This window comes from Peromyscus californicus, unplaced genomic scaffold (assembly GCF_007827085.1).
Source record: "Peromyscus californicus insignis strain IS unplaced genomic scaffold, ASM782708v3 Scaffold_10__1_contigs__length_136768540, whole genome shotgun sequence".
Lineage (NCBI taxonomy): Eukaryota > Metazoa > Chordata > Mammalia > Rodentia > Cricetidae > Peromyscus > Peromyscus californicus.
The window spans coordinates 10,389,732-10,403,099 of record NW_026294391.1 but is presented as its reverse complement, the minus strand read 5'-3'; the positions used below and the strand labels follow the sequence as shown (position 1 = coordinate 10,403,099).

The 13,368-nt window shown below is 41.0% G+C and overlaps 1 protein-coding gene across 1 annotated transcript in view; it reads left to right on the top strand.

Annotated features, from left to right (window-relative positions):
- Window positions 1–12,998, top strand: part of Tspan7 (tetraspanin 7) — a 104,625-nt gene extending 91,627 nt beyond the window's left edge. The window contains exons 5-8 of the mRNA XM_052740608.1: window positions 1,151–1,306; window positions 7,107–7,190; window positions 11,661–11,736; window positions 12,001–12,998. Coding sequence (XP_052596568.1) covers window positions 1,151–1,306; window positions 7,107–7,190; window positions 11,661–11,729 — 309 coding nt within the window. The 3' untranslated portion in view covers window positions 11,730–11,736; window positions 12,001–12,998. The remainder of the gene's footprint in view (window positions 1–1,150; window positions 1,307–7,106; window positions 7,191–11,660; window positions 11,737–12,000) is intronic.
- Window positions 12,999–13,368: the final 370 nt, after the last annotated feature.

Below are 13,368 nucleotides of genomic sequence, written 5' to 3'. Positions count from 1 at the left end.
AATTCTTGGTTCAGCTCTGTTCCAAAGAGTTGGTTCCGAACATGTGTCCAGGCTTTGCTTTTCTAGGAAGTTAGTCTCAAGTGTGTCTTGTACTAGTAAAAGTGCTGAACACGCCAAGAATACCCCATTTGTCCTTAAAAGCTGAACTGTTGGAAAGGAGCTAGGTGGTGGGGATATGTCAGCCTTGCTAACAGCTGATTCCTGAAGGCTGGCTCTCTGGAATTGGTGTCTCCAGGTCAGACAGAGAAGTCAGGTGAGCAGCATGCACTTGTTGGGGCCCTGTAGGAAGGGTAGAGAGCGGACCAAAAGGGAACTGAGGATCTGTCAGGTATGGCCCACAAAGGGGAAAATGATGTCATTATATTTAATCTTCAAAAAAAATTAATTTAAAACAATAAGATTTTATTTTGATGATATTTCAGACTTCTGGAAAGTCAAAACTATAAGGACCTATATACTCGGTTTTACCAATCAAAAACATTTTTGTCTCACTTGTTTTCAAATTCTCTGCATAGGAGGTCAGATAACCTTTTCTAAGAAGGGAGAACTAGAAAATACTTTAGGCTGTGGGTGAGGGCCTTATACACTGTGTCACAACCAACTCTGCCACCACAGCACTAAAGGAGCCCCATGTGGGCAATTGGCAATACATAAACAGGCATGGCCAGTTCTCCAAACACCTTTACAGAGACAAGCAGGTAGTGGGCTATTGTTTACCAATACCAGCTTTCTATCCCATATATAAACCATTCTCTCTAAGCTATTTACTTATTATCATACATCCAGTGGCGAACTTTGAGAAACCATTACCTGCCTATCAGTATTCTGGGTGTAATTAATGCATGCATCTGCATGTTTAATACACTCTTACACAACTGTGATGTTTAGCAAGGGCGGAGATGTACTACCTCACCGTGGAGACGGTAAGAAAGGCAATATAATGTAGACTCAGTTTCTTTGAGTTCAAATGGGCACCAAGAAAAGGATGATTGGTAGTAGAGCTGAGTTCATTTTTCCACACCAAAGGTAGGTATGTTATATTGGAAGCCTGGCTGCTGTTTTGCTTATGAAAGTTTCAGGGCAGAAGGTGAGGAGGCCACCTTCTGTTTGCTCAAGCCTTCTTGAATTCTTTTTCTTTTTCTGTTAATAGCTGAGCTGCTGTGGCGTGCAGAATTACACCAACTGGAGCATCAGCCCCTACTTCCTGGAACACGGCATCCCCCCTAGTTGCTGCATGAACGAAACTGACTGTAACCCCCTGGATCTGCACAATCTGACTGTGGCCGCCACCAAAGTGAACCAGAAGGTACCTCTTCCTCCCAGCCCTAGTGGGACAGGCAGGTGCTATGTGCTCACGAGGACAGTTACTTTTGGGAAATGAAGACAAATAGGTTAGAAAGGGTGGTCTCAGAGGGAGTTGAGCTTCTTCCTTTGTGGTGCTTACTTGTCTAGGAGAAGCACTTGAGGCTGCTCACTTCTGAAAGAGGAAGCTGTGCCTCCAATTGGTCTCACGTGGCTCTCCCACAGCAAGCAGCTACCAGGCACAGCTCTGAAGGGTTAGCAAATGGTTTCTGTTAACCTTGATGCCCGTGTCAGACAGAGAGAGTTCGCTTTCTTCTTTCTGGGTGCCTTTCTTCTACTTAATATACCATCGAAACATGAAATTATTCACAGCTGGGTGCCAGTCTTTGGCAGGAAGAAGGGAGTAGAGTTGACAGACAGCGTCTGCTTCTGCTAGGAGGGTGGCCTTTATTTTAGGGAGTTCACTGTTGTAGGAAAAGAAATGAACAGCTCCAATTCAACTCACTGTCAACATCCTGATTCCCAAAGAAGCAGAGAGAAAAAAAAAAAAAGGATGATGGAAAGAGATGTGCAAGCTCATTCATAGCGCAAAGGGGAGAAATGAACTTCCAGTAGTCAGAGAGAAGAGAAGTCAATCCCGGATTACACTTTACGGAGAATACGATGAACACATGGTACAACTGGGTGTGAACGCTATCAGCATTCTTAAACAATTAAAGAAGTGCCCTGTATAAACTATGATTTGTGAAACAAAGGGGAAGAATGTACTGTTGGGTTTGCCTATAGTTAATCAGCCGTGGGGCAAATTTTCTTCTCTTACCGAGGAAACATTCTATTCTTCTAATATCTTCACAGTTCTGTGTTATCTGGGCCACCTACTGAATAATTCATCAAGAGATGATAGCCATTCTCTCAAGATTAGAATATTATGAGGTCATTTCTGTACTTTACCCATTTTATATTGGAATCTGTAACAGGAGTGCTGCAAGGCATTGTTGCTGCCCTGGGAGCTCATTTTGTCATTCTGAAATTTTTACTTTGCTGTTGGTATGATTCACGAAGATTGGGTACTGACTGTCTCAGCTTCAACAACACCGACTCCTGTTGGAATATTCTTATAAACTTAAACTGTGAGGCTTCCTTTGCCTCTCATAAGACTGTGTCTGGCTTTTGCATGGGTGATCTCCACTGGGTAGCCAGCCATATGTATCATTCTGCTGCCTTTTTATGAAGTGTGCCTGCATACCTAGCATATGAGAGACTCTTTGATTTATAGATGATAAGAAGTGATCTATGAGAGTAAGTGCTTTGGTTCATGTGGCTTGTAAAATTAACACCCACCAAATTTTGGTTAAAAAAATATTTTTTTCCACATAAACATTCTTCTTTGTGAAAATTAAGGACCTAGAAATCTGAATCAGAGGCTAGAGTCAGTTTAAATTCTGAATCAGGCACTTTCTGGTTGTGGGATCTTGGTGAAGTTACTTAACCTTTCTCAGGTTTGTTTTCCCCATCTGTAAACTGTAGATTATAATAGTTCTTTTTTGTTGTTTTTGTTTTTCGAGATAGGGTTTATCTGTGTAGTTTTGGTGCCTGTCCTGGAGATTATACTAGTTCTTGCTCCTTAAGAGTTAATATGAGGAATGAATGACTAAATTATCTAGAGCACAGCACCAGGCACAGACTGAGGACACTCTAGGTGTTAGCTGGTATGCAAATGTGATGTAAGCAATGTTGAAATTACTTTTCCTTTCTCACAATGGTCCTTCTAGGAAATATCTTCTGTTAGCATCTGAAAGGAAGGCTAGGGGCTGGAGAGATGGCTCAGAGGTTAAGAGAGCTTGTTGGTCTTGCACAGAACAGGAATTCAGTTCCCAGCATGGAGGTTGACTGGCCCACAACTGCCTGTAACTCCAGCTCCAGGAAATCTGTCGCCCTCTTCTGTCCTCCACAGGCATGTGCACATGTAATACCCACATACACACACACACACACACACACACACACACACACACACACTAAAAAAAAATAAAATACATCTTGAAAAAGTAAAAGAAAACTTGAGGCCAGGTGGTGGTGGCGCACGCCTTTAATCCCAGCACTCGGGAGGCAGAGGCAGGTGGATCTCTGTGAGTTCGAGGCCAGCCTGGTCTACAGAGTGAGTTTCAGGACAGGCACCAAAACTACACAGACAAACCCTGTCTGGGAAAAAAAAGAAAGAAAAGGAAAGAAAACTTGGGGCCTATAGTGTATCTGTAATTTGTAAAATTATTTGTTGAAGAAAAGGTAGGTAGCATTTTTGCCATTTCAATGACAGCCTATACTTTGACCTCATTCCCTATCCCTACTACAATCCTAGTTTGTAGTTCCCCAAGTACCTCAAAGACTTGGGAGAATTACATAATTACTCTGTCACTGCCTTCATACCTCTCTAACCTGGATCCTAGAGAGAAAAGGTGAATGCAGCGGACATTTGTCTGCTGAATTTCACTAGACTTTCTCATTTAATGCTTACATAAACCTCTGGTACAAATTATTTCTCCTTTCAGCATCTTACAGATACCCATGTAAAGGGGAGATGAGAATGGAATGGAGACAGTAATAATAGGTGCTCATAAACATCAGCATCCTCCCGTTAGGAGGACTTAATTACTGCCACATTCTAGATCTATGGGATCCTGCAGTTTAGAATAAGCAGATCATGGTCCTAGATCATTTGGTGTTTTGAATCCTCCCTGCTGATAACACCAAAGGATGAACTTTGACTTTTACTTGGTAACCTGGGAAACCTCTATTATACAGATTGTGGGTAGGGAGTAGGTAGGAGGAGGTGTGAACCATTACACAGGGTATTGCTTGTTTGGTTTAGGGCACAAGATTTATTTTTCTTTTGCTAGCAAGATGAGGAAATGTCTGCAGGTTCAGTTAACTAATTGCACTGGCTGAGCCCCTACCATAGAAATTTCTTGCCAATTTGTAAGAACAGGAGGATGAAGAACTGACTCTGCATAGCAGCTAGAGATACCTCCAGAACCTTTCTGGAACTTGCCTTCTCCAAATAGTATACCATCTGCCACTGGTAGATGCTTTTTCATTGGCGACTGTTGATTTAGACACACTGCGAGGGTGAGGAAATTAACGGTTCTGTTCCTTGGTGTTTCCTAGGAGACTTAAGCAGGTCTCTAGATTTATCTCATGCTTGACAACCAGGCTTTCATATTAGGAAACTGAGAGAGATGGTTGTGGGAAGATAAGCTTGTGCTTTAGTGCAGGACTTAAGGTTGAATGCAAACATGGCCTGTGGTTGTAGTATCAAAGCAATTCTTGCATCTACAGAGCTGTGCTGCTTGGAGAGTAGGCTTCAGGACTGAAAGATGAACCATAGAGAAAAGAAATTCATGGGTGGAACCAAGCATTCTCATCTTGTCATTTTGGTTTACTCTATTACTGATAGGATGTATTGATCTGGTGTCTTGTTTGTGGTAAAACTGGATAACTTTTTTGTTTTTGTTTTTGTTTTTTACAGAAGAGTAGTTCCTTTTCAAGCTTTAATGGGCATATGAGACATCTGGACAGCTTGTTAAAATGCATTCAAATTCACTAAAAATTTATTGAAAAGGAATATCCCAAGCATGTAGCAGATGCTGGTTCCACAGGTCTGGGGTAGGACCACCAGTTGGGCGTTTCTCACAAGTCCCTGGTGTAACAGGGAGAACTATTTTTGCCACAGTTGAACTCCTGCCGTGCAGTTACTCGTGTTTGTGATTTCTCCTACTGGCCGACACACAAATCAAAAATAAAGTTACTCTTGAAATGTCCGAAAATAGAGCTGGGATGTGACTCAGTGATAGAGCGCTTTACCTAGTGTGTGTGAAGTCCTGTGTTACAGCCCTCTCACTGGAGAAACAACCCCCCCCCCCAAAAAAAAGAGTAGAAATGATACTTGTAGAAACACAGGTTTAGTTGAAGTACAAAATTGAAGCCATGATGGAGGGAGCAGAAAAATCTCTGCTAACTAGTTTACAAACTAAAAACTAGCCCCTGTTGCTTCTCTTTGTGTGGGATTATCAGGTTGTGTAATCTAATGCAGATGGTATGGAGCTCATTTCCTCACCTGGACATCACTGTGTGGAGAATGGCTGTGATGATGACCAGCTTGGAGAAACACCACTGGGAAGAATATTAGAATAGCTTTCCTAACCCAGGTGTTTCTCCCTCTCTCTACCTTTTGGAAAGTAATGTGATGTATCATAGCACTAGGAAAAGTGAAATCAACAAGCTTCTAACTGGAAAGAATCAAATTGGACAACTCTCCAAGAGCCAGCATGTACTTCCCTTCATATTTATATCAGATAGTAAGGAGTATGTTTTGTAAATGGCATTGAAACCATGTTATAGCACTGTTCTAAGTTAATGTACCCTCTCTGTAAAGATGCTGTGAATATGATAGATCATTTAGAGCAGAAAGCATTGGTAGAATTTCCACATGCTATGAGCTTTGTTAAATGAAATTGGAGTTTAAAAATGAAAGACAGTGGGGGGGTGGTTGTTATTCAGATGTTATTATGACTTAGTATGACCTTCCAGAAAAACAAGAACCACTTTGATTCTGTTCATTAAATGTCTTTATTTTTCACACAATTTGTGTATTCAAGTCAGAATACTTTATTGGAAAAGACCACTGTGTATTCTTTGCTGAATAAGTCAACTTGGAAATAGGTTGATTTGGTTAGTTCCATATAAATGTACATTTAAATACACACATGCCTGTACATGTATACACATGCACACTTCTAGTCCTGCTGTCTGATCTAAAAGGGAGGAATTTAGTAGTAATAGTCAGCTTTTGCCTTTCTTTGTATTATGAAGGATGTGAAACAAGTGGGTGTTTCCTGCCTGGACTAGGCTGATAAAATATAATCTACATCAACAACATTTTAATTTTAACATAAAAATGCTTCCACTTGCTCTATTTAATCATGATATTTGAAGATTAGCAATGAAAAGGAAATTGACTTGGTCTTATGGATAAGGTTAATGACATTCTGAAAGGTAAAGTGACTTATTCAAGGGTGCATAGTAAATGTTGACAAAGCTCATTCTAGAATGAAGATTTTTGTTATTAAGAAAAAATTCTTAAGGGATTCCTTAGGAGTAACTCAAACTCTGTAAAATTTCCAGTTATTTGAATACTTTCCTCAGACCAAATGATTTCTCTTCATCTAAGAGTTCATCATTCCCTGATGAAATGCTAATGGCAGTGTTTGTTTTTGTTTTGAGACAAGATCTCACTGTCTAGCCCTGGCTGGCCTAGAACTTGGTACGTAAACCAAGCTGGTATCAAACTCACAAAATCCACCTGCCTCTGCCTCCCAAATACTGAGATTAAAGACATGCGCCACAATGACCAGCCTAATGACTATTCATGAAATTTTCAGTTCAAAGTTTTGAAATAACTTTTGATCTTTGCATGTTTCCATTTATGTCTCTAAAGAGTTTACTTCATAGAACTTTTGTATTTCTTGATAGATTTAATCCTGCTAATGACAAGTTCATAGGTGAAATTATGTCTAGAATTTGCCGGGGAATGTGTGTTGGGGAGGTCTCAGTGAAGCGTTTGACTATATATATTAATTATAATATTAAGGGAAGTGTCCTGTGTGGATTCATTTTACTACCATCTATATTTTTTGTATGTTTGAATTCTTTGGTTGGTTGGTTGGTTGGTTGGTTAGTTGGTTGGTTGGTTGGTTGGTTGGTTGATTGGTTGGTTGGTTGATTTGACTACCCATATTCTCTTTCAGGGCTGTTATGATCTGGTGACCAGTTTCATGGAGACTAATATGGGGATCATCGCTGGAGTGGCATTTGGAATTGCATTCTCCCAGGTACTCAGATGATGATGATGCCTTTCCCAGCCTCCCAGTCTTGTTTACCTCCCTGGCCTCCAGATTCTCAGCCCGTCTTCCTGTATTCTGGGGAAGGCTGATAGATGGGGTCAGAGATCCTTGCTCGTTAGGCCTCAGGTCATCTGTTTATTGATTTTTCTTTTTCAACTTAAATGAAGTTTTGCTGTCAAGAGAATATTGGTTACAGTTCAACTAATGACTACCTCCAATAAAACAACTTGCTTCTTCGCAGGTCAAATGGAGGGTAAGAGAACAGGGTCCTGGCTTTATTGGACCATAAACGACTCTAAACATCAACCAGCTGGTCGAGATTTGAGGGAGGCTCTTTCCCCGGTTGACCTGTCCCTTTTTTGTTCTTCCTTAGTTTCTGTAGATTACGCATGGCACTGCTCCCTTTAAAGAAAGCTCATTTAGCAATCTTTATCTTGTGAACATTATTTTAATGTTTGGATTCAACTCTTCTGTTTCTTAAGAGGAAACTTACTTATTTGTGTATTAAACTGTCCATCTCCTTATCTCCATTCATCTTTTACATACCAGTGGGAGATATAATTATGTTAGTTAAGTAAGGTGTACATACTAAAGGATAGAATACATTTAAGCTAAATCTGCAATGTAGACTTCCTCTAGTCAGTAAGGTCTTGTTTTACTGGCTTCTGATCTCTTGAACAAATGGTATATTTTTGTTATGATATTGCTGTGGGTACAAGGACTGACATGTATACTTAGCAGCTAAAAAAAACTCAGATTTTTTTTTTCACACTAACAGATCATTTTTCACAGAAAAGCCAGTTGATGGCTCGGTAATAGCTGCAAAGTTCCATGTCTATAGAGGCTAGCGCAGAGTCTAACTTTCTCCCTCTGCATCTGTTGTTCTGCTTAGCAACGCAAATTCAGTTTTGCTTTATTCAAGCTTGTTCCTGAGATGTTTTTATTGAAATATGAAGTTCAAAGAAAAGTAGCTAAATTCTAACTTTATAGTTTAGTAAATTATTGCTATGGCCCTTACACCAGAGAATAGATCCTTAACTTGTTAGTATGTCTCCGCCAAGTAGAGCTTAGCATTAGAGAAAGTGAAATGCTTTTCTTCCTAAGCAGTTATCAAAACCTGTGTGACATGTCATCTCCCAAGAGCATGTGAAGTAAGTCACTGTGTTGTCTCTTGTTGCAATTTTAAAATTCTCCTGAAACACACTTCATTGTTTTCACACTCATAGAATGAATTAAACCCCCAACATGCCAACACACAGACAAACCAGAGTTGGATCACAAACAGTGCAATTAACTCAGTCTCCGGAGATTTTTCAGAGACAGTTACTGCCCTGAACTTTCTCCCAATTGCTGTAACATTTCAGTAATAACACTTAGTAACATTCTGTAATGGCCTAGGGACAATTTCAAGGATCCCAAACCTTGTGACCTCATGCAAATGTTAGGATACACTTAATAGCCTTGAGCATATAGTTACCGCAACACAGGTTGTTAACACCAGAAATATAGAAATGTGGTTGCTGGATGAGTGTACACACACACACACACACACACACACACACACACACACACACACACACACACACTTGAAGTCTTCCTTTATGGCTTCCCTAAAGAAATAAAGTGACACGATGCCAATACACTACATAAAGAGAAGAATACCTCAGTGAGCCTGGGATCTTGTTGATGAAGCTTCTTATCTAAGAATATGCCTGTGTAGTCATGGGTATGAGAGTGAAAGAATGGAACGATCCTGTTTTCATCAGTGAGATGCATCAAGTGTTGTCCACACTTCTCTCAAGCATCCCTATAAAGGAATTTATGCTTAGACAAATAGCTAGCTAACCTGATGCTCATTAGTCTAACTGTGCTGTCTTAAAGAAATATGTGGCTTGGGAATGGTTGAAGATGCTTTGTGGCACACTAAAACAATGAAAGAGGAGCTTTGACTCTGAGGAGCATGAAAACAGAAACACTATCGCAAGTTTGAGTCTCACCAGAGAGCCACACAGATGTTGAGATAAGAAGAGAAATCACAAAGCCCACTAGCATTGTGCATTCCCTGTCATTCACTCACATGGCCAGGCAGATCAGAGACTTGACACAGACTGTGCTTAGCTTGTTCCTGGGAGGGGAATGGTCATGGCTGGCTCTTCCCAGGTGGGAGGGAAGGGGATGGATGGTCGTGGCTGGTCTTCCTGGCTAGAGGTACTAGGAACTGCAGTTATTTACACATGTCTCCATCAACCTCCAAATTCCTGGAAGATAAGGAGTGGTTTCGAGATACCAGGTACCCAGGACCTCCCTGGGGCAATGGTAGCTAACCACTGACAAGATGCCTGTCCAGGAAGAATCTCCCCCACAGAGCCTAGTCAAATATCCCAGTGGACAAGCTTTATCAAATTTCTCAGATACTGTAGAGCCAAACCTGACAAATACTGGTTGATATGAATGAAAGTGTTATGCCTTGGCTCTCCTCTGCTCAATAGAGGCCAGAGTGTGGGGGAAAGCTCAGCACCACCTCCTCCCCGCTTTTCTCTCTTCTTTTCCCTGCCTCTCTGTGTCCCTCTCTCCCTCTCCCTTCATCTACTTTCTGTCTTCTCCTTGCCCCCTTTGCACATGCTTTCATGAGAAACTGGCCTATTGCACACCTCTTGTGTCAGATAGTAAAGGCAGTGGAAGGGTTCAAGGAAAACGGCGCTGAGTCCAGTTCGGGGATCGACTTGTAAGCACCCTGTCCCTTGTTAGCTCGCTTGGCTTAGAACTCTTGTTTGGATGGCAGAATTTGAACTAGCACTCCCCAGAGCTCCTATTACCTTTGTCCTCTCAAGGAAAAGCACATTTGCCTGAGCTTGATGGGCACATCCAGCTTTCCCTATAAGTTTACAGTAAGAAGTTGAGTGTGCTTGGATGGGATGTTTCTTTCCTCTTCTCACGGTTTATCCCGGACTCTCCTGGGACTCACTGTGTAACCCAGGTTAAACTCAATTTGAAGCATACCTCCTGCATGGGCCTGATCTTCCCAATGCTGAGGTTATAATCAGAAGTCACCACACCTGTCTTTCCCTATGATTTTGATAGCTACTATCTTCAGGAAGGGAACTTTGGCAGGAAGAAAGGATGGGGATAAGCAGGGAGTAGGTGGGAGAGATGGAGGGAGAGGTGATATATGTATACCCTTTCTTCTCTATATTTCCATCTCTCCTCTCTCTCCCTTCTTCTGTCTTTCCATTCTTTTATTGGGAAGATTAAGTCCCTTAATTTAAAGGCAAAAGATATTTACCAAAAAATAAAGAACTCATTCCTACCAATTCATCTCCTGACCTCTCCCCTCCTTCCAGGCTCTTCCTTAGGGCCAACAATCTAATGGGATGATTTATTCTGTGCCAATAATTCTTTAGGAGTCCCTTAAAAGGACCTGTTCCCTTTTCTATATACAAGGCAGAAAGAGGTGGGGCTAATCTCAGATACAGAAGTGGGTGCAACATTAATCTTTATGAAGACTACCTGTGTAGTTTGGGGGAGATAGCTCAACATATTTAACCCATTTTCTTATCTGGAAAGCTGAAGTTAAAATATTACAAAGAGTTGTATTAAAGAATCAATATTTTACAGTATCTGAATGTATTATATACTTTCGATACTTATTTAGTTTTTTACTGTGAAATATATTCTGAAATTTGCTGATCTTGGAAAATATCAGTCTTTTAGAAAGAGACACACTGTAAGTTTCAAAGTCCTTGCCCTCCTAGAGGAATGTAACCAGAGGCGGAATGTTCTGTCCCAACTGCCTGGTCCCAAACAGAATTTAAAGCTTGACTTTTCCATTTCACCTTTCCCCATCCACCTCTTACAAGCGCTAACTTTGTTATCTCACTGACAAATGGACCCAGTCAGGAATAATGTCTCTATTCTTGTCTTGGGGGAAAAAAAGCCACTGTTCCATCAGCCAAGTACAACTAGAGTATCATACTGTGTGGAGAAATCAGCTAAATATATGTAGCCTTCCAAAGAATTCAAAGCTTATGTCTTTGAATTAAAATTTAGCCTTTCTGTTATATCGCACCAATTCCATGTCATTTCATTATTTTTTGCATTCATCTCACAGCATGATCATGTTTTAATACTAGTTGGTATCAGAAGTTGTTCTGAAATGGCCAGAGTGAGCTACTTCTGGACCTTGTAGCCAGTTTTCGAACTTCCCCCTGGCCCCACACTTAGACTACCTCAAGCTTAGATACCACAATTCAAATCGGGTCTGTTCTTCACTCCTGACCTTTCTACCTAAGGAAACCTCTGTTGACTGAAAGTTCTATTTAGGGATCCATGTGTATCATGACAGCTCTTTGTGTTGACAGGTAGATATATACAGTATCAAAACTAAATACATCTAGAGTTGAAAGAAGGGTATAGCTTTGTAACGTGAAATTCTTTTCCATTTGTTTTCCTTGGCAACAGTTAATTGGCATGCTGTTGGCTTGCTGTCTGTCCCGGTTCATCACTGCCAATCAGTATGAGATGGTGTAAAGAGAAGGTAAGTGGCAGTGGAGAGTATTGGATCTGGGTGTTTTTCCCTTTGGTGCCCATACTACCCTTCAAGTGGGCTGGAAGAGGGCCCAGCCACTGAACTACCTGGTGTTAGCCATACATGGAAATCTCATATCCATATGCTAGGGAGGAGGTGGGGCGGATGCCATTGTGAAAACATGGAAATGCTTACTCTTCACGTTGTACCTTTTTGTGTAGGCTGCTTGTGATGGCGAATCACTCACATGTTTTCTTTTTCTCTTTCTCTCAGTCTTTCAAGAACTATGGAGTAAGAGGCCTGTTTTTAAAAGGAACTGCCGCAATCTCTGAAAGACTTCCAAAGAACGTTAGAGCACAGTACATAATATCCCTGCCCTGCTCCCACCACCCACTCCTCACAACCCCACCCCCTATGTGCAACTGACACTCCTACCCAGTCTCTGCTCTGCCTTTCAGCCCACATCATGTGTAGTGTCCATCTTGTGAAGCCCTGTTATGCCACACAGTGTAGCCAGGCCCCCTGCAGCTAGTCATAGTGAACCCCACCCTAAGGCTCTGTGAGTGCCAGCTCTCTCACATGTACTTGGTCCAACTGTAGGTGACTGGTTATCACATCATCACTGGCCCCTTGTGGCCCTGCATGTAGTAGGGGAGGCTTCAGTCAGCCCCTCACTGTGGTCCATGAATGCCACGCAACTTTCCGTAAATAAGCAGATGTTAGTTCTCTTTTCTTTTGGCTTAATCTGATTTGGTTTGGTTTTCTCTTTACTGGGATTATTCCCTACCTTCTTTAGACTGCCTAGAACATGTGGAGAGACACAGTGGGAGTTATTTATAAGGAAAAAAACAGCATGTGGCATGCATGGTGGAAACTGTTGTTAAGCATTAGGTGGCCTCCTTGCTCACAATTGTTCCACACGTGGGTGTGTAGAGACAGCTTAGTGTAGGATTTCCTCTCAGATGAAACCTGTATAATCCTGTTACAAGGCTATGTTGTTACTCCCCCCTGAAGGCACAGATACTACTTTTGATTTGCCCTAACTAATTTCTATTATTTTACTTTCTCTTTATTTTTTTCCTTGCACTGACATTATAGACTTTGAGGACCTCATCAGATCAATTTAAAAGTGAGTGTAGAGGGGAAATGAAAGTCAAGATATTTTTTAAAGATCTTAAAAATAATGCCTCTGTCTAGCATGCCAACAAGAATGCATTGATATTGTGAACCTTTGTGATAATATGTATTAATAAATAGAGCAATTAAAAATGGCTGTGTTGCAGTTCTCTTCTTTGATTATGATTATCATCTTTGAATACATATTCCCATTCCATCCTACTCTTCTCAGGATTGGGGGAAAGCTCCATCTTATACATGGACAGCTACCAAACCAAAATGCTGGAGGGTTGGGTTTTTTATCGTGGATATTTCAGAAACTTAAATGGGTTGTCATGAACAAGAGAGACTGTTGGCCACAGAGTTAGGGCCTTCGTAGTACTTCATGCCTCTGCAATTCTTGAAAGAAATACAAAGAGTTCAGCAGAGTTTTTTAAGTCTCAATTCCATTTGAAAATGAAATGAGTATCTTTATTTCTTTCATCATTTCTATAAACATATTCTTCCCTTTTTACTTTCTCCTAT